The 27,331-nt window shown below is 42.2% G+C and overlaps 1 protein-coding gene across 3 annotated transcripts in view; it reads left to right on the top strand.

The window, feature by feature from the left end:
• The window catches only part of brf1a (BRF1 general transcription factor IIIB subunit a), a 150,544-nt gene that overhangs the window by 89,422 nt on the left and 33,791 nt on the right, over window positions 1–27,331 (top strand). For 2 of the 3 annotated variants that reach the window (XM_080293451.1, XM_080293450.1), the window contains 4 exons: window positions 6,169–6,230; window positions 7,255–7,336; window positions 7,550–7,605; window positions 11,852–12,117. In XM_080293451.1, coding sequence (XP_080149577.1) covers window positions 6,169–6,230; window positions 7,255–7,336; window positions 7,550–7,605; window positions 11,852–12,117 — 466 coding nt within the window. Of the gene's footprint in view, window positions 1–6,168; window positions 6,231–7,254; window positions 7,337–7,549; window positions 7,606–11,851; window positions 12,118–14,117; window positions 14,536–27,331 lie in introns of those variants that run through there. The other variant, XM_026152994.2, reaches the window with a different exon arrangement.

The following is a 27,331-nucleotide window of genomic DNA, read 5'->3' as shown; positions in this document are numbered from 1 at the left end:
TTGGGTTGTATTTGTGCTACGAATGGCTGAGCAACAAAGAAACGAGAGCTCTGGAGGAAAAGTAGCAGAGCGTTGGATGTGGGATCATCTCTTTCAGAAAGTTGCAGATAAAAGGAGCGACACTGATACGCCATATCCAACATCTAAAAGCTGTGGAGGAAGGGAGTTTCCAAAGCTATCTGACACGCAGTTCAGGCATAAATCTAGCTTAACTCTGCTCAGTACCAGGCTGGGACTGCATTATTCCTGCCTGAAGACACCCGCACAGTGGGAACTCTCAAATTAGCATGTACAGGTAACATTTCTACTCAGTGTGGAGCTGGAGGAAGGCCACGAGTTTTAGTGGCCACAGCTACAGAACTGAGTCATCGAGTTTTAATTGATTATAAATTGAGTTAAACGCTGAAAACCAATCCTCAGTTTAACGTTTGTGGGATTTCAGTGGCTGTAATTAATAAAAGCTGGTTTTTACTAACCGGTGCATTTACTTCAGATGTGCCCCAGTAAATGCACATTGCCTCCTACTTTAGCCTAAAACTACAGGGGCTAACTTGTTCAGGAAATTGTAAAGCATGTTTACAAATGAAACTCTATATGTGCGAGGTGTTTTTAAAGCTTTATGTCTTCAGTGGGATCCAGCGGTTTTGGAGGTGGGAGCACAGGGAGGCAGGAAGCATTGAGAGACAGCCTAAACACGTTGTTGGTTCTGGTCTTTTTCTGGGATTTGTGAAAACTAAGAAAAATAAGGATCCTCAGCGGCCGCATTATGTCTTACTTTTTCTGCTTGGCTCACTCACCAGCCCCCCCCCACCCCCCTTTAAATCTCTTGTTCTCTGCCTCCTTCACCATCTTCAAAAGGCTGTCTACTTCACCTGTTAGCGTTCGCTCCTGCGGGGCACATTTTCTCAGCTTCTTTGTGTTCTTTTATTCTCTCGTCTTTCGTATTAGAGGTCCTCTGCGGTGAAGCATCTTTTTCTCCTGACCACATCAGACAGGCCTGCTGCCACCCGGGACACTGTGATATGTGGGAGACGGCCAAGAAGGGGATAGTATTAGGGGGTAATTCTGAAGCAGTAAGAGAGGGGTTGAGGAGTATACGTTGGGTCAGGTTACCTGGCTGTGAGGGCCACGAGAGAACAGGGTGATAGGGTTAACAGCTTGCGGTGGATTAGGCTGGTTGAACACCACCTTCCTGTGAGTGATTTTTGCTTTCTCCTTGATTTTTCTTCAGGCCAGCCGTATGCCTGAAAAGAAATTGAATTTGGCATCTTCTCAGACAGCTGTCGAACCTGCAGCTGTGAGCAAATAAGTGTCCTTACTGTGATGCCAGATAAAGGAGCTTAGCGAGTAAAATATATCATATGTGGGCTGGAGCCAGTTAAATCACATTGTTTATGGAGGGATGAGCCATCCCTCGTGTTCATGCACAGTGAATACTGAAGTGAAATTTAATGCCAAGACGAGGCATTCCTGCTCTTGTTCTGGAGTCACCTATCAAGGTCGCATGACTGTTGGGACCTGAATGACTAAAGCCCATCCATCTATCTATCCAGATAAAAGGACTTTGCCTTGTAGATGGTAGTTGGTTGCTAGGGGGCTTTAAAAGTTCCAGATGTCTAGTTAACCCTCTTGTGTCTTTATCATGTCATATGTCGATCAACAGTATCCTTTGCTGAAGCTGGTAGTTGCTTCAGTTTACTCACCTCAGAGTTGACACTGGTCTGATTGTATCCTCACGTGGTGTTGTCTGGACCTCTCAACGATGGCTCTCGGGCCTACTGTACGTTACAGTGTGTCTAGTTAGCGTTTAGCTTAGCACTAATTAGCAGATTGTGTTTCTGTATGTGTGCAAGTTCACGGATGCAACTTGCTAAACGAGCTTGTTGATTTTAGCTCATAACTTGGAACTTAACTCTCTGGGTGTTGCAGCTAAAATGCTGAGGCTGTACCCGGTCTTTAAGTCTGACATCATTAGCCGGTTCCAGGTTCAAACTTTGCTTCAGGTGCCAAAGTCAAACAAACACTGCGGCATCACTGAGAGTTAAAAACTGTCTAAATTCTTTCATCTTCATTAAAATGATCAGTGTGGCTGCTCTACCAGGTGTAACAATTAAGTTTAACATCCGGGCATCCATGAAAACACAATTTTTAAATTTTAGTTAGCAGGGAGTTAGCTTGCTAGTTTCCATCTAAAGATGATATAATCTAAAGATGATGTAATGACTGAGAGATTTGTGATGTAATTAAAACGTACAGCTCTGCTATCACTTCCAACATAAATGAAAACTAAACGGCAGTGACGTTTGTAGGGTTACTGAAGGTGGGCTAGCTGGTATATAATGATGTGCTACGTGGTGGATAGCTACACAGCTATGGTTAGCATAATATAAACACAGTGAACCTGGAGGATGAATGCTAACCTTTTTTTCTGAGCTTTAAAATGAATAGCGGTAATAAAAACCGAGAGAGGCCGACACTGGTCACTGCCTTTTTTTCGGGGCTTGAAACATAATCACTTAAAGACCAGATGAGGCTACAGAATCCAAAAACTGGTGATGTCACAGTGTCTATATCCATTGATCAAATAAAGGCCCGCCCTTTAAGCCAACCTTCATGTGATTGGCTGCTTCTAGCAAACAGAAGTTGAAAGGGCAGCTGGGTGGGGTTCTCTCTGACATTACGTAGCACTAAACCGGTCAAAATAGTGTTTGAGCTCAATCCTCAAACAGCACTCAGAGGCGCGGTTAGTTTCACGGGCTGACTTTTTTTCTGCTTTAAATATCGACACAATTCACTGTAAGCTGTGTGTTACAAATACAAATAAAAAATATTATATAAAAATATTATATAATAAAAATATTATATAAGCCACTGAAAGTCCAGATCTCAGAATGATTTTAGCCATGACTGCCTGTTTCCCTGCTTTTCCCTCCATTAGTGCTTCCCCTTTGTCTTAAAAGTGTGTGAATGTGTGTGTGAATGGGTGGGTGACTGAACGTGTAAAGCGCTTTGGGGTCCTTAAGGACTAAGTAAAGCGCTATACAAATACAGGCCATTTACCATTTTACCATTTAAAAGAATTTATTACCACATTGTCAAGAGTAGGGTTTGTTTGGGAAATTGTGTGTGTGTGTGTGTGTTTGTGTGTGTGTGTGTGTGTGTGTGTGTGTTTTCTTTTTTGGTTCTTTTTCCTCCTCAGCACTGATGTGCAGGCAGAGCTGCATCTCTGAGCTACTGAGCTGCTGCCAAAAGACCTCAGGCTTCTGTCAGCCTGGACAGGAAGAGAAAAGTAGTTTCTCTGCATGCACAAGGTCATCAGGGAGGTGATTTCTGTTTTCTTTTAGGATTTGGAAGTTTTGTGAATGTGCTGCGAGTCGTCTCCCCCCCCCCCACACACACACACACACACACACACACACACACACACACACACACACACACACACACACACACACACACACACGCACTCTCTAATGAGGTGATGTAATCCACCACTTCTTATTCATAGTGACACAAAATGTTTCTGGCCTTCAGCAGTTTCCACTGAATTTCCACTGATGAGGGCCAGATGGCTTAAATTATTTTGTCTTCTGTGTAATAATGAGATAATCTCATTAAAGGGGCTTGGATTTAGTGCTTATTTAGCCCAGCCTGACCATCATGCGTTTATGGTATCCTACTACTTATTCTAAATTCATCATTAGACCTTCGAAGTAACATAAAGCACATGTTTTGTTTTTTCCTTCAGTCATTTTGAGATTCTTCAGGTTTTATCAGATTTTTATCTTGTATGAAAAAGTGTTGATCTGTTTTCACAAATAAACACTGAATGACAAGTTCAGCTAGTCGGTTGTACGATTGAAACCAGGAACAAATTCATAATGCTTCAAGGTTTCTTAAAAGAGGATTTTGTTTGTTGTTTCTCTGAAGTCAGCAGCATCATCCAAATAAAAAGATTGTTAGCTTACTCTGAACAGAGTGGGTTGTGATATTTGGGTAGTAAAACCTTGTTCATAATCTATTAATTGCACATTACTTGGTTTTTAGATTCAGGCACCACCTCCTGCAGGACGGTGCACCCCGGCTCCAGGAAGCTAAACCTGCATAAACTACTGCCTATGTCTAAATGCCAGCCTGCCCAACAGGACACTGACGTTCTGTATCTGTACCTCAACAGGTCATAGCTTTTTGTGCCAGAGAGAGGAGACCTTAAATTATATATCTGAGAAGCTGGTGCATGTTCTGTGGTCTCGTACAACAAAATAGTACTTTCCAAAAAAGCTTTAGTGACCTGCTCCTATTAGTTTTCTTTCTCTGTATGTCCAGATTATTAGACTTCCTCTAATACCTAGAATTTCACCTCAGGTCCTCACTTAACCGATTATTTAACACCATCGACACAGTGTAAACAGCTTTGTTTTTTTCAAACGTCACATGTTTAGGCTCACTCTTGTGCCATAATGAAAGTGGGGGTGTAATAGATATTCAGTTGGATGAAATCTGAATGTTAAAAGTTCCTCAGTGCTTTGAGTCTTCTCTGTATGTGTGTAGTCCTTCACTGTGAAGTTAGCTGTAGATGCTGCATTTATCATCAGGCTGAGTCCCGATTACTCGTACCTGAGGAGACGTGCATCTCCTTGTTGGAAGCAATAAAGTTATATATTGGTCCTCGACTTCACGTGACATCCCTGCCTGTTGGCTCTGCACCCTTCACATCTTCATTAAAAAGACGAATAGGCAGGAAAGTGAAATCGAAGAGCCCGATGTCTCTTATTTCAGCTTTACCTTCCTGATATACCGAGGCAAATTGTCAACCTGCGGTCCACAGATTCTCCTGCACTCTCACCAAGAACAATTTTATGGGTTTGATTAAAATTAGCAAGTGTCGATATATCAAAGCAGCGGCTGAATAATAACTCAGTAATTGCTCCCTCCCCCCTGCTCTCTGCGGGGTTGGACTGGTGTTATCAGCTCTCAGTGTCGCTGCCTCTCTGCCTCCCGGAGCTGCCGATCTCTCCCAGGGCTTGTCTCTGTCTTATCTCGGCCCCGCACTTCATGGGGAGGAAGTTCTTAGAGGGCTGGGCCCGACAGATAGCGACTGACCTGTCTCTTCCTCTGGAGCGGTTTCTTTTTTAAGGAAGCTGCAATCTGCTAACTGAACTAAAAAAAAAGCTGACTAGAATTAGCCCCCCCCCAACCTCTCCACTGGTGCAGCAAACACACCCTTTACTGTCTGAGGATGAATGTATTTCTTCTTCTCTGCCTGCTCCCTGCCTGTCTGTGCACCTGTCTCTCCTTAATGAAGCTGCCCGTGGACTCAGGTGGCTCTTCTTTGAAGTTGCCGCCGACTGGGAGTTTGAACTTCAGGAAAGAAGGGCCCCTGTGAACATGTCAAACACAGAAAGCCTGACAGAAGTTAAATGACTCCCATAAACCTTTTGCTTGCTGCTTCTTCAGATCGAGCCTTTCAGTCTTTGCCTGTCTGATGTCTGCAGGCAGCCAGAGAAACACTGCACTTTGTTGCAAAACAGCTAATCAAGGTGGAGAATCTTTTGGAGTGAAAGCTGTTGAATTTCCATTGATGGTTTCCTTCTCCTGTCAAAGCCGGCACACGCTCCCGCTTCTTCCAAAGAAAGAAAAAAGTCATCTTTTGTTTCCTTTTATCAAAGCCAATCAGATTTTCTTTGAAATTTCTTTTCCAAAATTGGACTTTGTGCAACCGGAAGATTTGAGATACCGCTTTCCTTCATCGACACATCCTTCACAGGTAGGAGCGGGAGCGTGTCTCGGCCATCTTATGAAAAATGCAAATCGCTGTTTCAGCATCCCAGTGTTTCAAAATAAAGCGTGCTGAAATCTAGAAAGCGTATCGTAATTGAAAAGAATGCGTGTGAAGGTAGATCGGCTTAAAGTGAGTTAAGCCTGTTAGCGTCTTATTAGAAGTCACAGTGCATTTTTCTATTTCTTTTTTTTAATTTAGCGATTTCCTCCTGATAGAAGATGCTTCACAGATCTTCCACAAGGAAGAGATTTTATTTATTTATTTATTTATTTGTTTTTGCAAGCTGCCGTTTCCTGTTTCAGCCCTTTGGGATGGGGCGGCTGGAGTAAAAACGTGTGTTACAGCAAATCTAAGAGTGTCCATTCTGGTGTGTGTCTCTGTGACAGATGGTGCTGCTGACAGCGGGGAGCTCGACTTGAGTGGGATAAATGACAGTGAGATAGAGCTGGTACGTACCTGCTGCGTATGCAGCTCCAGTCACGCCGTACACACTACAGATTCACACATGCGATGTGCCTTCAATGCCCTGAAATCTTTCTCAATGTAGAAAATTCTGTTAGCTTTTCCTGTAGAAGAGTTAAAATCTCATCAAATGTTTTCTGCTATTGCAGAACTGTTAGCATGTAGCATGTTAGCTTGGTAAAAAATAGCTAAAAACTTGGACATGGTTCATTTTCAGAATTTTAAAAAACAAAATCTTAAAACTGTAAGGCAGCTACAGGGACAAGAAATACAAGACAAATCTTTGCATTGGACAGATTATCTCTTCACTCATCAATAATAATCATAATCAAATTGTGCGTGCTCGTCTACGGCTTCTTTTGTTGCAAAAACAACTGACTCTAATGTTGAATTAACCTGTTTGTTAGTGCTGTTGTCTTTCTAAGTCCCGCCTCTGCTTGTTTTTGACTGGCTGCTTAAATGCAAAATAGACAAGCTGGATTGGAGGCCAGAAAAGCAACTTATTGCAATTTATATTTTTACAAAGCTTATCACGTCTATAACAGCCGTGCACATTTCAATCACATGTAGGAAACTCGACTACACGTCAATGACCTGCAAACAGCAACTTTCCTCTTTATATAGAAAATAGGAATCCTTCTAAAATGAAGACAAAATAGGCCTCAAAATGAATAAAAACATAAATAAAAGCGTGAGCCTCGCTGTGTAATGTGTTTATCTCAGTCAATAGAGTGCAAGCTCTAATGTGTTGTGTACGATAACATTGGATTCACAGGGTTATTTGCTGGGATGTGGGAACATGGAAGCACATCGTTAAAGAGAAGTTTGACTCAAACTGTGTTTTTTTTTAACGTTCAGTATGTTGCTTTCTTCTTTCTGATAAAATATGTAAAAACCAGGTTGGTTAACTGATGATTAAGCGCAGAGGTTAGCAGCAGGCTGTTTTACCTTAAAAAACTGGGAAACTCCCTGTAAAGTGAACTCCTGCCTCTCCCTGTGCTCCTCTGCAGTATCTGCTGAGTGACAAAGAAGTCAAAATCAAGACGGCACTCTGGATGGCAGAAAACTCCACCTACCTCAAAGAGCAGAAAGGTACCTTTGAGTATGCAACACGATCTTAGTGTTTCAGTGGTGAAGTTAATGCTCATTGGTTGGTTTGTCCCAGAATCTACCTCCTACTTTTAGTCCTCTATCAGCCAAACAGAGCTAAACCTCCAAATGAACCTGAGCGTTCAGGTTGTGTCATATTTATGTGCACTATCTATAAGTTTGTATGCTCAGACTGTTTCTTTTATTTTCTTTCAGAGAAGGAAGCCAAGATAGCGAAGGAGAAGGCGCTCGGGATCTACAAAGAGAGAAAGGTAACAGCAGACGGTCTGAAAAACTGTGAGATAAGGGCGGGCATTTTTGTTTGAGCTCGCCAGGATGACAGAAAGTTTGTCTGAGGCGGTAAATGGTCAGGCAGCATTATTTATTTGTTTTTTTTTTTTGTGGTCAGGCAGGGTGAGAGTTGATCAGTCAGACAGAAAATGGCCAAATGGGCCGTAACACAATTTGTCAGCCGTAAAAGCACCGGTCACATCTGATGCCGCATGATCTGTTCATATCTCCCAGCTGTCCAACCAGCGGCTGCCTCAACTTTGACCGCTTATCTACTTGAAATCTGCACCCTACACAATCCTGTCAAAAAGCCGCTCATTCTTCTGCTTCGGCTATCGGTCTGTGCGCTAGACTCATTGTGCCTGAAATGTCTCAGATTGTTCTTTTGACAAAATGTTTCAGACCCGAAAGAAGAAAAAAACACCTGAAAAGTACCACAGATATTAGTTTGCCTGACTCGTTTTGCAGAAGGATCTGTTTAACGAACATCATTAAAGCACCCATATTCCCTGTCACACATATTCACAGGTCACTTTATTAGGTATACCTGTTCAGCTGACAGTACAAATATCTAATAAGCCAATCATATGGAAGCAACTCAGTGCAGTTTGGCATGTAGGGAAGGTGAAGAGGACCTGCTGGAGTTCAAACTTCAGGATCACGATCCGGTTGTTCAGTGTTGACGCGACGAATCCTAATTCCGGGCCTAAAGTAGTCTGCGTTTAATATGGCTTTTGTGTTGTTAACATGTTTAATGTTATGTATTTTCTTCTATTTGATCTCAAAAAGCTCTTAAAACAGTCAGTGATCACTGTTGACCTCCCTCGGCTTTTATTCCCGCTAATCATTTATTTAAGCTCAGTTTTTAAAACCTTAGGATGTAACTACAGCCCAGCCCATGCAGCAGTATATGAATGACTAACCCCGTATTGTGGATGGATTATCTCAGTTGTTCTCCTGGCTGAAGTTTGGTCCTTTTACAGCATCCTGCCATGCGATTACATTTGTTCCTGACCACCGAGAACACTCACGTTAACTTTTATTGAGTGGAAAAAAAAGTTAGCTTGTTTATATTATGCTAACATAGCTGTGTCGCTAGCGGTCACGTAGCACATCATTATATACCAGCTAGCCCAACTTCAGTAACCCTACAAACGTCACTGCTGTTTAGTTTTCTGTCTTCATTTATGTTGGAAGTGATAGCAGAGCTGTACGTTTTAATTTGTTTCCAAAACCCCGCAGTCAGGACATGCTATATTGTATTTAGATAGAAGCTAGCGAGCTAACTCCCTGCTAACTTCTAACGCCGTTAAATGTCATAAATTCCGTTTTCATGGATGTCTGGATGTTAAACTCAATTGTTACACCTGGTAGAGCAGAACGCTGATCATTTTATTAAAGATGAAAGACTTTAGACAGTTTTTCAACTCTCAGTAATGCCACCGTGATCGTTTGATATATGGACCTGCAGCGGAGTTTAGACCCAGACACGGCTAGTGACGTCAGACTGAACAATCGGATTAGGAGCAAAAGCGATTAAAAGCAGCATAATTGTTGATGCCACACAGACTGCTCAGAGTATTTCAGGCAGAGGTCACAGGCAATGGTTGAAAAAGAGAAACTATCCTGTGAGCAGCAGTTTTCTTGCTGATGCCAGAGGTCAGAGGAGACTGGCCAGACTGCATTGAGCTGACAGAAACAAAGGTATGCAGAAGAGCAGATGGGCAGCAATGGCAGAAGAGCACGCAGTGTGCCACACCTGTCAGCTGAGAACAGGAAACTGAGTCCACAGCTGGCACAGAACCAAAAATGAGCAGCAGGAAAATGTTTCCTGGTCAGAGTTAAACAACATGAAAGTACAGATCCATCCTGCCTTCTATTAACAGTTCATGCTGCTGGTGGTGCAGGGGTTTGTTGAGTTGTTCTGAAGGCAAAAAGGGGGCTTGTTGATCTGTGTGGTGTCACTGAACACGGTTAGCCAAAATATGCACACTCTGGCTCTGAGAAGCCCCACCCACTGATTGGCTGCCCCTCATAAAGCTTGTTTACAAGGGACAGCCAATCAGAACAAAATGGGATTTAAATCGAGGGGGAAGGAAGCTTTTATCCTTTCCGAATAAGGTAAATACAGATTATTATTATTATATAGATTATTATATAGAGTATTATAGATTAATATACAGATTATTTTGAACTGTGAATCATGCAAACAAACTCTAGTAAAGTTGAGGAATAAAAGTAGTAAAGTTGTGTGGCTGGAAATAAGGAAAGTGGTCTCCTATAAAGTTTTAGTAATGCGTGTCCCACATACCTCAGGAGAACTCCTGCAGGCTTGTAATAAGTGCCTCAAACTCTCAGGCCTAAATGCCCAACTGCATGCCACGCTGAAATGATCAGATAAAGATGTAAACATCTGGATGGACCCCTGCAAACTTACCCCATGTGTAGTAAGTTTGCAGATTCAGCAATATATATATATATATATATATGTGTGTGTGTGTGTGTGTGTGTGTGTGTATGTGTGTATATGTATGTGTGTGTGTATATATATGTCAGTACCTCAGTACTGTGTGTAATCTGCATGCAGTCGTTAAACCTGCCCATCAGGTTTAATGATTCTGTGCAGGCAGATAATCATTCAGGCAGTAATTTATTCAAAAGAATATCGCTGGAGCTGCAGTTTGTCTGTGAATTATTTTCTGTAGGTTTTACTTGTAAGAGGAACAGTGAATAAAAATACATTAAGATGCAAAAGTTGAGAAAAGGGGGATATATTACTGCCCGAGGTAATGTAATTAAGTATCACTAGAGTCTGACCAATACTCCAAAAGCCAATTTTTCAGTGCTTAAACCAGTCAAAAGCATCACATTCTGAGCAGTGAAGAGCTTAAACCTGTCAGTCTTTAGCGATAAATGACTGAAGTAGAGTCGATGCATTAAAAACTGCAAAGTGAGATGGACAGTGAGCGGTACTGTGAGCCAGACTGAGACTAAACACAGACAGACGGGCAGTAAGTCCTGTGGAACTGGTTTCTTCTCATTTGCCATTACTGGTTTTGGCTCAGCACAGGCCCTTTGTTAGACCCAACATCTGTTCACTGGTTTTAACTAGCTGGATTAACTGCAGTGGAACAGATCTAATGAGACACGCAGCCTCCCGACAGCTCTTATCCAACCAGCAGCAAACTGTCACATCACTGACAAATAAGTGGCTGAATAAACAACAGGAAGAACATCGTGTTGATGCACAAAGGATTTGAGCATCCTTTGTTTCTCATTTGGTAACCGTTAATATTCTGTGTTGATTAGCTGCTGAATAGGGAAGAGGGGCTTTCAACTGATCACATCAAGTGTGTAAAGAAACTTGTTTAAAAGTGTGTTTTTAAAAGTTTTAAGGAAATCTCTGCTGATCTATGTCATAATTTAGAGAGGGGGTCAAGGTTAATGCAGAGTAACTGAAGCTGGGTGATAACCTCAATAATTGAGATAAACTGCATTTGTACAGAAACACGTTGGGTTTTATATTTGCCTGAAAAGCTGTTCTTTAGTCTTACCTTTAGAGGGCAAATCCTCCATGGGACCCAAATGCTTTAATATAAAGACAAACTGTTTTCAGATAACATTTGAGCTTTGTCTGGTTCAAAGAACTGATTGATCAGGACTTGTTTTGAATGTATGCGGTCCTAGCCAGGACAAAACTTTAATTTGGGCCTCCAGGAAAAGTCGTTTCTGCTGAGGGAGTAACGACTAATGAGCCCTTTAAGCAACAACCTGTAGCTTTGAATTTTTCACCCCAGCAGTACAGGTCTAGGGGTGACGATGTTGGTTCACTCCTGTGCACTAATTGGAAATCAAACAACAATTTGACTGGTAACCATGACGACATTTTGTACATCCTTTATATTATTTATCAGCCCTGAAGACCGTTATTTTTAATGCGCGAAATATTCACACAAATATTATTTGTCCGGTGTGTACAGGTCAATGTTTGCATACTAATACATTACAGTAATTCCTGCTAAACCTAAATCTGCATAAGATAAGTGTCTTACTTTGCTCATATAAGCATGTAGCTAAGCCAAATTACAGCCCACACATACCTGGTTAATCTGGAAGCAAATACTTTGTTTTGCTGTAATGTGTTTTCCAGATGTTTTGCAGATTATAAAGTGTCCTTGTTTTATGAGAGGCGATGTTAAGCTTTAGTTTTGTTTGAAATCCCGACAGCCAAGGGGCCCCAATAGGAAACACGCCCCGATCCGAGCTAACACGGCTGACGAGGCCATTGAGAAGATGCTGGAGCAGAAGAGGATCTCCTCCAAGATCAACTACGACGTCCTTAAGGACCTCAACGTCAAGCCCTGCGCCAGCCCAGCTCGCAACGCTGAGTCCCCAAAGAAGGAAAGGCCAGCCGCCAAGCTGGCCGGACGCAACCGAAGACCCGCCCAAACTCAGCTCAGCCTCAGCACGCCTCTCAGTACTCTGGGAAAAAGGTTGGTGGAAAACCTGGTTTCTAATAGTGAGCAAAAAACATTAAAACAAAGATTCCTGAAGCCTATCAGCAAACTGCCCACTTCTTAATGGACCTCTGAGATTCTGGCTTTTAAAGCAGAGTGCACATAGAGGGAACTTAAATCAAATTAATATATAGTGCCCGCTCTTTGCCTTTTAAGCAGTACTGTTTCTTTCTCAAGGGATTTGGCAGCCTTTGAAAAACTCACTACAGGTCTGCTTCTGTAGATTTACAGCTTGTCAGTGTCTTCTCTTGCTTCACCTTTTCCCAGGCTGACTCCAGAAAGTTTAGATCCGACCTCTGTCGACCTGTTACAAGACTCCTTTTTATATGACACAAATCCATCCCACAGATTTCCCAAACATTTGTAGAATGGTTGAGTATTTATTCACGTAGAATCAGAGTAACAAAGCATTTTCATGTTTCCCCAATATGCTAGAATCACAGTGAAGATTAAAACGATTGGGTTACTGATTTGGTCGCTCAGTTATGCTCCAGCTATGACTCGATTCTGCCTGGAAAAAAAAAAGATTCATGTGGTGCCCACAGACCACACTGATTCCTGGCAGTAAACAGCCATTTACAGGCTCTGACGACTGCGTTTGCCAACCACAGAGGTCCCTCTGAAAGCCGGCTCAGCTGTGATGCTTCTCTGCTACATGTGCTGCAGTGTGCATGTGTAAACACTGGAGCTGGAACCATTGTCGTGGACGCAATACACAACTGCACCATTACACCGGCATCTTTTTCTACATTATGGTCTTTTAAAAAAATGATATTGATACATATCAGTGACACGTTTCATGCTCGTCGTACGTTTCCCAGAACTCTCAATGATTTACATAAGATTCCTACTTTTTTTGAGTGTGTGTGTCTATTATCTTGTAAGCATATTAAGCAGCTAAAAAAAGATCTCTTGATGAGAACAGCTGTTGTGCCAGCCACTATGTCATCTGTGGGAGGCTCTTTTCCAAAAACATTGTGTGGATAGTGAATTAATTGTAATTTTACCTGCTCGCGTTAACGCTCTCACCTGTCATAACGGCTAAAGAACATGGATCCATATTTACTTTTGTTTGGATCTGCTCAGCCTCCTCTTTCACTCCCTCGCACCATTAAATAATCTGGAATGCAAACAACAGATGCTCGATTGAATCAAGGCGAGATGGATGGGAGAGTGTTTGCTCAGGTCTGATCGGCACCAGCCGCTCCTCGCCTGCCACCGAGGTCAGACTCGGCTTTTTGTTTTCCTGGAACAAGGAGGAGAAACTGCCTCATCCCGACTCCGCTCGCCCCAAAATAATCACCTGCGACAGGAGGACAGATGTTCAGTCTTCTGTTATCCTTTTTTTTTTCTTTTCCCCTCGACTCCTGTGGGATTTACCGTATTTCTTTCTTTTTTTTTTTTTCCTTCAGCGATGCACCTTGTCTGCCAGGATTTGTCCCTTAGCGGTTGCTCACCACCCCCCACTCCTTTCGTGACATGCATTCACGGGACTGATCCACACTGATCCTTTCAGACGAATTTAATGGGTTTTCTGCAACAGGGAGAAAAGCTGAGGGGCTTTTTCCCCCCACTTTGTTTGGTAGTGGGGGAAATTGGTTTCCTATGGCTCTGTTTTTAAAACTCTTTCAGTTAATGTTGGTTTTAGGTGCCATCTTGAAGCTTTATAGCTCTCCTATAGAGGCAGCTGTTTGGTGATTAAGGGGATGTAACCCCCCCACAGGTCACCCCCTCCCAGGTTCTGTGGTTAGGTGAGCTCAAGTCATCTGGTTGCAGTTTGCTAGGCGTTGGTAAAGCCTGTTCTGGGCTCTGCGATAATGCGCTGCATTTGGTCTCAGACCCACAGAGGAGTTCAGATAAGTATGCCGGTTATTGCAGTCGGGAGCCTTTCAGAGCCCGTTTCTTTTTTAAGTCAAATAAAATATATTTATAAAAGACTGCTTAACAAAATGGGTTTGTCACTTTGCTCTCTACAGAGTGACGGGGGATGTAAACACACATGAAAACAGGGGAAGAAAAACATTACAGTCTCTTAAGATTTGAGGCCAAAGCCTGCGAGTGGAAAGCGGGTCATGGAAACAACAACAGCAGCAGCAGCATAATCTGGAGGCAGATATGGAGATGGGAGTATTTCCCTGGGTTTCTTCTGTCTTTAATACTTTATTCTTTATTTTGCGATCATGTGTTTCTGTGCAGCGTGTTTGACTATTAACAATCGGAGGATTAACCCAGAACACGCATAAATAAATAAATGAATACATCAATAATGGACAAAAACTGAAGCATAAAATACAAATTAAAAAATGCAAATAAGGAATAAACTACACTGAAATCTGATGTAAAGAGACTAAAAAATGAAACTGAAATAAAATATAAAAACATGAAGATGAACCTAATATGCTCATCTCTGATTCTTATTAAACTTGTGTAGCTTTGAACGATGTGCACTTCAAAATGATGCTCGTGCTTTTTTGGCTCCTCCTCCCTTCTAAACAGCTTTCCTCTAATTGGCTGCACACGCAAACAGAAGGTTTTGAAATCAGTCGGATGAATTCGGTGCTCGCAGTCAGTGCTGCTTGTCTGACATGACCACATTAGAGATATGTGCTCGTGCTGTCATCATTACAAATGACCGAGTCGAGACGACTGTCTCAAACGGATCGCTCTGAAGGTTAAGATTACTCATACATGCACTGATCTAATTATGTGGAACTTTGGCCAAGGTTAGGCTTCAGGTAAACAAACACATTTATCTATGCCTAAGCACTTTCTAATACACACACTCTCCAATGAATGCATTGGGGGCAACTTGAGTTTCAGTATCATACCTGAGGATAATTCGGCATGTGGACCGGGGAAGTCGAGGATCGATGACCTTCTGATTAGTAGATGTCCCGCTCTACTACCTGAGCCATAGATGGAGGGGAAAAAAGCACAATTGGTTAATAAAAATAAAAAAAAAGAAAGTGACAGAAAATAACAATGTGAGGTTACAGTTTAATACAAAGTAGAAAAAGGAAAAACTCAACATAAGCCTCCAGTTGTTGATTAAATCAATAGACAGCCACTCTCTCTGGCAGAAACAGCAACCACTCCCTCACTGACAACATGATGGATGACACAAATTATGACACATTATAGCTTTTCCCATTTATAGGATGGTAATGTGATGCATTAGTGATCATTGTGGGGAAATTGCTTTTGTGCTCACAACCCTCCACGGGGAGGTCAGAGGTCAGGATGGTGAAGCTGCCAGTGATTCAGTGTCTTGCTCGAGGACACTTCAGCCTCTTCACGCACACGGACACTTCACTGTATCTCATTCATCCTAAAGACAATGCTCAAGGACAGAGTAACTCTGAACGATGAAATGAAAACAGGTTTTTTGAATTGGGTCTTCAGTTACAATGAACAATGAAATGATCTTTTTTTTTCTATTCATTCCTGTGCATCATATATCCTGGAGTCATGCCGGGTCAGGTAAACAGTTTCAGTCAAACTAAAAGGTGCTTATAAAGGCCGGATCATGTTTTCATGTTTAAGAGCATATTAATAACACCTCAGAAGAAAAAAAGTCCTATAATTTGTATCAGTGTAGTTTGTTGTTGTGCCTCAACAAACAACTTGCTTGCACCTGAAGATCACTTTGAAAGTTCTCCTCCAGAGTGGAGTGTGAGACGGCATATACCCCACAATCACTCAAGGTTGAAGGAACACTTTAAGTTGGTAGTAATAGCATGTGTGAGAAGAAAAGCAAAGCTTGTTGCTTTGTGGACATGATACACCAAGGCAAGCAATCGCTCTTTTCAAAGAATGACTGCTGAAAACTGTGGTGGCCCTGAGAGGTCAAACGCAGTGCAACTTGCAAAACATCAGTATATAGAGAAATGCTGCAAAACCACACAAAACACAGTGGAAGCTGAATAAAACACTATGGAAATAGAAAAAAAACACACAAAAAAAACCCCTAAAACACAACAGAAGTGTTTTGTGGAGAAAATAACAAGCTAACAGTAAACAGCGAATAGCAAACGTGTTGTTTTATTTGACTTTGGTTGTGTTCTGTGAGCTTTAGCAGCATTTTTCTATTCGCTGTCACTTCCTTAAGTTTCAGTGGGTTTGACCTCTCAGGGTCACTGTAGAAACACTGATTTTTACCTGTCAGGGAACAGAGTTTTGTGACTATACGATGCTACTTTTTGTCACTTAATCTGTTAGTTTTGACCTGAACTAATTCAATACCAAAATGGCAAAATCACAGGTTTTTCAGCTTTGAATGCCTTCGAGCCAACGATAACAACATAAGAGGTCTGGACTCAATCTGTTCACGATGAGCTGTTGGGCAGCTGGTGCCTTCCGCATTTTCTCGAGATTGTGACTTATTAATTTGACATTTCAAGTTGTTTTCTCGAAATTTAAGTTGCATAATTCCAGATTTCGAGTTATGGATCACAATTTGTTTTTCCATTGGAGGAAACAAGCTTCCACAGTTTGCCGCTAATGTGTTCACAGCACTGTTTTAGTTTCTGTGCCGGGCAGAACCTCAGACTTCAAACAAACTGACCTATGCCCAACTGAATGAGCGCTGGTGAAAACATTGACACAGCTATAAAAAAAACAAACAAACCCTGCTTTTAAATAAAATGTATGAAATGTAATATTTCCATTTCAGATTGAGCAGCCATGGTTTTTGATCTACTGCACAGCACTGCTGCTGATCATATTTGACCCCCACGCCTAGTATTTATCAATGACTGAAGTTTGCAAGCAGCAGCTATGGTTACACCAAACCAGTAACAACAGTAGGCTGCAACAGTGCTGGATCTGAGCTGCTCCAGTTGGCTAATGGCTGCAGCCAGAATGGCAAATCTCTTCCTTGGAAAGCCGACATGCTCCATGAATGAAAGCCCATCTCCAGTTTCATGTTTTGGCTTTGATCTCCTTGAAGGAAGGCATCACCGGCACAAGCCCCGTCTTTGTGTGTTTAAGAATGGATGCCTTCTTTCTAAAGTGTTCGACCTGTTTGAATTTTTAAAAACACATTCCCGTGCTATCAATGAATCATTGATGCGGAATCGCTGGTTTGAATCATTCATCCCACACTTGCTTCTTTCTTTTATTTTCCTGAATGGATGCTGGCTCCGTCCATTTATGCAGAAATTGCTGAACTCTGCACTTTGTTGCCTTGAATGCACAATAATGTTTTCAACCCCCGCGGTTTTCCGGCTTTCTGTAGCTCTATCCATAAGCCATTAGCACCGAGAAAATGCCCCGAGGGCTGGCGAGCAGCAAAATGGTGATAATCTCCCATTCTCTCATAGCATGTTAGTCGTGGAATGGAAAAAAATGGCAGAGACAAAAAAACAATCTCAGCCAGCGGCCGTTGAGCGCAGAATGGTCTCTTTCAGCTCGGCGGTCGAGGAGCAAACCGTTGCCTCGGCCCGTGAAAAGGTTGTTGTGCTGGTTATTGAAAAAGGAGAGGGGCCTGGTGTCAGGGAGACCTATGAAAGTGCAGGAGACGGCCTGCTGACAGTGCAGTCATTGTGTCCTGTTTGGAGGCCGCGCTGAGGGGCTACACTGAGGCATTGTGCTACCGTGGCCTCCCCTCCCTCTCCTGGTTCCTCCTACATGTTCCTGGCTGCTCTCAGAGCTCCGCTGAAGGGGCTGCTCTCAGATTTAGGTCCTTGCTCTGTGTCGTCCTGGAGTTTTCCTCATTTCCTTCTGTCTTTATGTTATTTTTATCATTTGTGGCTTTTTGCAGGTCTGTCTAGCTGCTCTGATATCCACCGAAATGCATGAACTGCATCATAGATACTGATACTGAGCTAATATTTAACATGTTATTTGTAGTTTGTTCATAAATTCTTTCTTTTGCTATATTTTGTTTCATTTTGACGTGCCTCTATTTTATATTCTGTGTGTTATGTTCTGTTTTATTGAATCCAAAGACCAAAATAAAGATTAAAGAGTCATCTCTAGGTCCTCAAATCAGACAAAATGTGGTGCAAATGAGCGCTGGCATCCTGCCCTGGAGCACATGACACTTTCTCTGTCATTGGTGACAGGTTCACTAAAGATTCTTGTGCATTCTTTGCTTACTATTAGGAATTATAATTAAAATGCTGTTTGGGCATCCATCCATGCATGTGTAAACAGCATTTTAATGTGATTAAGCTCTTTTGAAAATTAACAATTAGACAAAACAGATCATCATGAGGGGTTGAAGAGCTCTGCTGCCTCACTGGGAACTGCGATGACTAGTGGCACTTCAGCCAGTTTAATCCAATGTGATTTATTTATTTAGCACCACTTCATACAGCAGGTCTCTCAAGGCAATTATACTCTGTAAAGACCCTCTCTGCAAGCTCATGGTGACAGTGTGAAGGAAGAACACCCTTTTAACAGGAAGTGCTCTCTCCCTGGGACCAGGCTCAGGGATGCTAATTATTTGTGAGGTTAATCCAGGTCATCGGGTTTCTGCAGAGTTTGCAGTGCTCAAGTTAGAGTTTGGAGTGCTGAATAATGACGATTGGTTAAATATGCTCATGTCTTATGTACACAACATGCCACAATCAGGACGTTAATCAGTCTTAATTGTTGCTGAGACGGAATAAAATTTGTGTACGCCGATAGAAGTATTTTATCTCTGTAAGCTTCAGGACTCTTCAGCTCTGTCTCTAGCTTAAAGTTTCACTGATTCTGTCTCCCAAAAAGGACCCATTTTCTTCACCATGTTGCCATCATCACATCTACTCTAAGAAAAGGCTTTTACTAGCTACCTCTCACTTTCTTTCCTCCCTCTTTTTCCATTCTACCTTCCTTCTCGTTTCCCTCCTCCTTCACCTGCTCCATTCAGCATCTCCTTATTGCTCTCTGGTTCTTTCCCATCCATTTCCTCTTACTTTCTTCCCCATTTTATTCTGCCTCTCCAACTTTGTCTACTTCATCCCCCTTTTTATCCATTTTCTCTCCTCTCTCGACCTGCTTCTCCTTCTTCCTCCTGCACTCTGTTCTCTCACCTACTTTTTGAATTGCTAGCAGTTAAAAGCCCTCAGCAGCAGCTACAGGCCTGTCGAATCACTCTACACCATCAGGTCTTCTCTAGCTTTGGGCTCTCACAACTCGCTAACGAGTTCTTTGTCTTTCTTTCAGCTCTTTTTTTATTTTTATTTTTTTATCCTTTCATCTTCGCTCTTGATCAGAAGTGTTTGCACTTTACAAAATGTGTAAATTTGCCTCACTGCACTTAGACAAGCTGGATGGTTCGACATGAAAACAAGACGTGGAAGTGGGGCAATGACAGAGTCTAATGAGGCCACTTTGAGTAAACAAAGTTGTAGGTTTGAGGCTCTGTTGACATCTTTCTCGATTTATTTAGTTTATTTTTTGTGGTCAAATGAACTGATGGGGTTTTTCTGTCATGCTTGTATTATTATCTGTTGGTGCTCAGTCTGACAGACTGTGTTTTCCTGTAAACTACTTATTCTAAACTTTAGAGGCCTGAAGAATTCTGGTTCGGCATTTCAAAGGACACATACACCGATCAGGCATAACTTTATGACCACCTGCCTCATTTTGGGTGGGTCCCGTTCTGACATATTGGAGTCCACTGGTCCCCTGAAGGTGTGCTGTGGTATCTGATGCCAAGATGTTAACAACAGATCCTTTAAGTCCTGTAAGTTGAGATTGGACCGTTTGTTCAGCACATCCCACAGATGCATGATTGGATTGAGATCTGGGGAATTTTGGACAGCAAATAAACTCCTCAAACTCGTTGTTGTGCTCCATAAACCATTCCTGAACCATTTTGCTTTGTGGCAGGACGCATTATCTTGCAGAAAGAGACCACGGCCATCAGGGAATACTGTTTCCATCAAAGGAGCAATGCTTAAACAGGTGGGATGTGTGAAAGTAAGATTCACATGGATGACAGGACCAGTGTTGGTCAAGTTACTTGAAAAAAGTAATCAGTAACTAATTACTGATTACTTCCCCAAAAAAGTAATCCCGTTACTTTACTGATTACTTATTTTCAAAAGTAATTAATTACTTAGTTACTTAGTTACTTAGTTACTTTTTAAAAACACGATTTACAACCTGAAGAGGTGATAAAGCGATAGATCTTTCAGCCCAATTCTACTTTTTCTACATAATCCATCATACAAAATGTAATCAAATGGAAAAGTCTCTTTTTTTAACTTGTTTTATCATTTTTAATCTTTTAACTTTATGCATCAAGCAAAAATTTAATTATATGCAACATTCTCTGACTTGAATAAATGAGTTTAACATTTAAACCTATTTTCTGCACATTCCAGCACATAAAATAAAATAATTTTTTGTGTTTACACTCACTCTTTCAAATAGATGCAAGTAAAACACAGCAGAACATAAATAAAGTCAAAGACTCAGCGGTCCTGTTGCTCTATTTTCACCTGTAAAGCAGGACTGCAGTAGGCGGAGGTTTACCCTGGTGCAGGTGTGCAGCGGTCAGTGGAAGGATACGGTAGTGTCTCTGTGAGTTTCCCATTACGTCGTTGCGCTCTTGGTGCTTCCTTGGAAGTTTAGGGGTTTTTTTCGCTGTAAAAAGAAGTTTTCTTCCCACGCACGATGGACGCTAATGTTTTTGTCACTTTTTATGGAATCAAACTCAAAGTAAGGTCAGTACTTCCACGCTTTAAACGCTGCATGCTCATACTCTCTCCCGCACTCGATATGTGATCCATTGTTGATCTGCACACAGCTGTTGTCACTAACGGCGCACTCGCTTACGTCACTGTCGTGAGACATTCTCGCAAAAAATCACGGTTTTAGTAACGCAGTAACGCAGCGTTCCTACGGGAAAGTAACGGTAATCTAATTACCGATTTTGCAATAGTAATCCCTTACTTTACTCGTTACTCGAAAAAAGTAATCAGATTACAGTAACGCGTTACAAGTAACGCGTTACTGCCCATCTCTGGACAGGACCCAAGGTTTTTCAGCAGAACATTGCCCAAAGCATGCCGGCTTGCCTTCCTATAGTGCATCCTGGTCCCAGGTGTTCCCCGGGTGATTGACACACCTGGTCATCAACATGATCTAAATAAAAAAACATGATTCATTACACTAGGCCATCTTCTGGCGCTTTCAGCTGTGGACAGGGGTCATCAAAGACACCCTGGCTGGTCTGTGGTTATGTAGCATCAAACTGCAATGACAACTTTCTGTCTGGTTCATCACTGTGCCTTCCTTGGACCACTTTTGATCATGCTGACCACTGCAGAACGGGAACAACCCACAAGAGATGCAGTTTGGGTGTGATCCACTCGTCTAGCCATCACACCGTACTCTTGCCCATTTTCCTGCTTCCAACACATCAACTTTGAGGATAAAATGTTCACATGCTCCCCGACACACTAACAGATGCCATGTTGAAGAGATAATCAGTGTTATTTGCTTTACCTGTCAGTGCTCACAATGTTATGGCTGATGGGTTTATATTGTAATGTGTTGGGGGTCCACCTCGGCGCATTTACACCTAACATACAGAAAAGATGCAGCTCAAGACAGTCTTTGTTTTTCTTCTTCCCATAAAATCATAATCATTGGAAAGGTTTGACCGCAACACTTTTGGCTCGCCTCTGCTGGAGTGACTTAATCCATAGGACCGTTTATATTTCAGACCTCGAGAAGCAGAAATTTGAGCAGCTTTTTCTGGCAGAGCAGCTTTGTGAACTCAAGATATCAGAAATTCACATTAGTCTGAAGTATCCTGTGCCGGTTTTATTTTACTCAAACGATTGCCTACAAACTAATTCAGATGCTCACATGACCACCAGACTTCTTGTCTCTGCGGTGTTGGGCCTGATTTCTCTTTTTCTCTCTCTCTTGGCTTCTTGCCTGCTGTTATCTTGTCTTTGTCTTTGCGTCACCCCATTTCCCCCCCTTACTCCTCCCTCTTCACTCCCACCCACTTGTTTTCTCTTGCTTTGTGTTCCTACTAACTCAGCCCTTCAGGGACAGCAGGCCCCTGCTGTACTCAGTGTACTGGACAGTCTTTAGGTTTAAATGTACCATGCACTCTTTCACTTCTCCTTCTTTCTCTTCCCTCCCCTTCCCTCCTTCTGTATCTTCGCCCTCCACCTCTTTCAGCCAGCTGCCAAACAGACCCTCCCTGTTCCCTCCATCCCGACTGGAGGATGGAAAAGCAGTCTTCCAGAAATAGCCAAGATAATTGCCCTCCAGTGATATTTTTTTCCCTCTTCTGTCGCTCTTTACACTTCTTTGCTCCTTCATCTGTTCTTTCCGCATTCAAAGTTGTTTTTTTCCCTCTCTTCTCTTTTTAGAGAGCTTGTCTGATTCCAAAGCTTTTTTTGGGAAAAAGAAAAGAAAGAGACGGGGGAAAATAAATTCCTCACTGCATTTTTTCCCCCTCACACAGAGGGCAGCCAGGACAACCATTTTGGTCTGTGTTGGTTTTCCAGAAATGTAAATCTGACCCACAGACTTAGCCAGTGCTTGAGAAAAACTAGAAATCTCAGCAGGTTTCTGGCCAGATGTTGCCGCTGCCACCGCTTCTGCGAGGGACAGAAACAGCCAAGGGGGAAGGAAATGCTTTCCAATTTTGGGTTTGAGACTTGCTGGAGCAGGTGTCGTGAGAAAATCTAGAGTACATTTAAAGAACTGAACAGAAACAGGAAACGCTGACAAAGGAGGAGCAGCTCCAGTTAAATCTTCTCCCGCAGAGAAGAGGAAAAGAGCGGGCTGAACTTTACCATTTGTAAAGTTTCCATAGTTTCCTGCAGAGCACACCCGATCGAAGAGGATGTTTTCCTACTTAAGTGACCAGCTGCGTTAGGGGAGGGTGTATAATTTGTCTGTGGTTTGCAGCACCTCCCTGGAAGCATTTGATCTCCCTGCTCTCCCCCCTGCAAACTGTAACCAATTACTATTGGGTGCTGGTGGAGGTTTGCAGACCCCCGTCCGCCCAACATCCCCCACTACTACCACATGTACACGCAGGGACTCTCCAGAAGCCATGTCATGTGGGTGGCACGTACTGCCGATGAGATTAAAAGGTTGTTTACGCAAAATTTGAGGCTTTTCCAAAATTTAAGGGCATCAGTTGGTAGATTTATAGTGTTGTTCTTTCACAGCCTTTTAGGTTTTCCACATTTGGTGTGCTTCAGACTCATCTTTGAATCGATTTGGCTTTTTCCTCATTGACCTACACACATTACTTTTCAGTGACAAAGAAAAAGCATGTTGTTGACTTCAAAACAGAATAGGGGAGTATACCGTTGGGCGAAGTAGTTGACCCTGTTTAAATAATTAAACTCAGGGCATCTTTATTATATCAGTGGTCCTTGAGCTACTTCTGCTTCTTGATTAGAGTGCACCTGTTCTCTAATTAAATCCAGTCGATGTAATTAGGAAAGTCACATACCTGCCTCCATGAGGTCTCACAGCTATATCTCGGTGAAAAGCCCATGAAGAGGAGAGCTATAAGATAGGACTGTGTCAAGGTGAGATCTGGGGATAAAAGAACATCTCCACAGTGTTGAAAGTCTCTAACAGCAGCCAGCATAATCCTAAAATGGAGCAACTGTTTTCCTAGATCTGGTTTCCCTGGTTGTCAGACTAGTAACCATAAACCCAGTGGGCACTGTAAATTAGATCCAGTGTTTCTTTCTGGAGTTGAGACCTTTAAAGGACAGCTGTGGTTGGAGCACTCCACCAGTCACACCGTTATGGAGTGGTGAAGAGCTTTCCTTGTTTAAAAGGCATATGACTGCTTGCTGGGAGTTAACCAAAAGGCATCCAAAAGGCTTTCAGACCACGGGATGCGAGACTTTTTTTGGTCTGAGGAGACAAAAATCGAACTGTCTGCCCACTATTTCCAAAAACATGTACAGAGGAAACTAGGCACTGAGAATCACCTCATTAATACCATCCCTGCAGTCAAACACGGTGGTGGTAGAATCATGCTGTGCAGATGTTTTTCTGACTGTGACATGAAGACTAGTTAGCATAGAGGGACAGGTGGATGAAGAAAATATAGAGCAGTTCTAGGTGAAAACCTGAAGCACACAACTAAAAAAAAGAGTGGTTTCAGGACCTGAAGGCTTTCTAGCACCTTTAAAGAGACCTGTACTAATGTTCCCTCATCTAACCAGTGGAGTTTAATTTATTCTGAAGAATGAGGAAGCTGTCAGAAGACAAGTGTGCCAGGCTTTGAGGTCATTCCCAAGAAAACGTGTTGCTTCCCAAGAAAATGTGAAAAACTAATGTGCGGCAAACTTTCCAAATACACTATAAAATGAGGTTCATTCAAATTTGAAAATAAATAAACATTGATCAGCATTTAGCATAACACCGGGGAGGGATTACATGAACAAAGACAGCCAGCTATACTTTTAAGATTCGGATATTGATGCCCGGTTTTGTATTGTTGCATAAAATTACTGTTGAGGCTGCTAGTAGTTAGCAACCCCTATCTAATTATAATCAAACTATAGCTGCAGCCTAGGAGGCAGATACTCAATAACTGATGGAGAGCAAAAGTTGAGCTTAAAGAAAAAATAATATTGGATTTGAATTTCACAGGTTTGCACACAGATAACTCCAAAATAAGGACCATGTTGCTTTCCATCTGATGCATGTGAAATAAGCCGATTTCACCACTTTTCAATCATTCTGTTCATGGCTTAATGTCGTTTTCTTTTTCCAGCGATGAAGAAAAACTACTATATTTATTGCTAATCGGCTAATAGAAATACCAAATCATAGAGCGATCAGGAATTACACACATAAATATCAATATGATTCAAATGTGTTATGTTCAATCAGAAGAAAAAACAGCAGAACGGTTTATTTGTGAAGCTTAAAAGTTAAAAGATGAGCTGTATATTGTTTCGTTGATTATGCACTAATTGCTTTAGCTCAGCTTCTAAATTTAAGGAAGAAAATGTCACTCCAGCCAAATGGGACGTTTATATCTGTGCAGTTGTTGTACATAATGTTATGGCTCGATGAGATAAAAGTGTAAACTGATCATGAGCCCTCTATTACTCATTGTAGTTTGCCTCATAATCAGGCTAGTGATGCCATGACGTGCTATTCCACACATGAAAGTACATCCCAGGGGCTAACAGGCCTGTGGAAAGGGTTTACTGCTGGCTGCATGATAAATTAAGCTCATTCCACATACATTTACGCTGAGGTCTTTAGCTTCCACACTCATGCAGAGAGATGTTAAGATATTTAATCCCTTGCACCCCCTCCCCACCCTGCGCAGACGAACCCATTTCTCAATGAAGCACGAAGAAATGAGAGCATCCCTTTGATTCTGGACATCCGGCTCTACTCACAGCGGCGACAGCAGCTTTCCCTGCACAGCCTCTTCCATCCAAACAGCTTTCAACGGCCAAACCTTTGTTCTCCAGCGCGGCTCGCACTGTAACTAATGGGACAGCCAGGGCTGGAATTTTGAGGGGAGCTCTAAAACTGGGCCATTTGGAAAACATCCCAGTTTTTATCCACAGCTTAGCCACAGAATAAAGAAAAAACAGCCCAGCCAGCAACTGAAAATGTTGACACTATAAGAGTTGATGCTATTGTGGTAGTTCATGGCCTCACGGGGCCACAGCACAGCTTAGCAACTGAAGACTTGTCCCCCTCGGCGCAGGGTGAAGGGACACTTTAACACTGAAGTACTTTTTCTTTTGTCCCTCTTTATCTTCACTCACAACTTGGTCCTCACTGTCTTAAAACCCAATGTAATTTATTATTTTCTGTTTAATATTTTATTACTTTTACTTGCTAAGTTTTATTGACACCATCCCCTCCAGCTATTGCCAGTTGTCAGCCAGTGGCTAAACGGCCTCCCTCAATCGCCTTTTCAGTTCAAGCTTAGTCTCATTGGCAGTAAGCTGATTAGAAACGAGCCGCTAAGCCCGGCAGAGAGTGATAGCCTAACAGAGAGTCGCTGCAGAGTGGATGAGCGAGGAAGGGGAGGAGGGTGAGACAAGAGGGAGAAAGCTAGTCAAGGGATAGAAAGTGAGACAGAGGAGGGTGAAGGGAGGGCGAGATATGCAACATAAGGGTTTGTGCCGTGCTGTATTTTGAACGTCTGTATGAAACTGCAGAATACATTTGAGGAGAAAGAGAGAAAGGGTGAAGGAGAAGCTGCTAGTTTGACCTTGTATAGAAGAGCCAGCATTGATCTGAGCATTTGAGCATCTCTGAACACGAAACATGTGAAGTCTTTTCCCTTTAGAACGACTCAATTCTTCATAGCATTGAGTTACCTTAGAGAATTACGGTGCATTAAGGCATCTAACTAATGCTCAGTTGGTAAGTGTGCCAAAAAATATCACACACACCATTGACACCAGCAGCCTCAACATTTGATATAAGGCAGGATGGATCCATGCTTTCATGTTGTTTACACTTGTCTGACCAGGAAACGTTTTCCTATTGTCCAGTTTTGGTCCCGTGCTAAGTATAGACTCAGTTTCCTGTTCTTAGCTGCAGGAGTGGTCACTGCAGGGTGTACCTAATGAAGTGTCCCGTGAGCACATATGATCCCAGTGAAGCAGCAGAAGTTGATAAATGGATAAACAGACTAGACGTTTAAGTGAAGTGGTGTCAGAGGCAAAGCAGCAGTTGAGACCTTGACCGATTAAAGTTGAAGCAGGTAGAAAGAAACGAGCAGTGTTGCCGGTTTGCAGTTTACAAAGACAAACAGGAGAGCTGTGACCTCTTATTTGAAAAGAGCACAGAGAGAAGAAGCTGACCTTTTCAAGAGCTTACAGGAAAAATACAAATTGAAATACCCCCAAACCGCTTGTTGATGATGTAGCTTGACCTCCTCCTTCTCAGTTTACATCACGATGGTGTAATGTGTTATGCTTCTGCTTAACGACAATGCATTTAGGTTCTTTAAAGAAGCATTAAAGCAAAGCTTAGAACAAACTGGAGCAAGGAGTGAGTCAGTTAAGTGTCCACTTTCCATATGGATTTATCGTGTTTTTAGCGTTAATGTTAACTTAGCACTCTTCACTTCTATTGGTGTAGATTTGGAGAAACAATCGGTCACATAATGGAGAATATATCAAAGCAGAAGACGCAGCTTTAAGAAAAAAAAAATATACCATAAATTATGTTAGACGTTTTCAGTCTAAAACTGAAAAGGGAACTGGACCGT

This window comes from Astatotilapia calliptera, chromosome 19 (assembly GCF_964374335.1).
Source record: "Astatotilapia calliptera chromosome 19, fAstCal68.1, whole genome shotgun sequence".
Classification (NCBI taxonomy): Eukaryota; Metazoa; Chordata; class Actinopteri; order Cichliformes; family Cichlidae; genus Astatotilapia; species Astatotilapia calliptera.
Note: the sequence above shows the minus strand (reverse complement) of the source record. Positions and strands in the feature narration are given on the sequence as shown.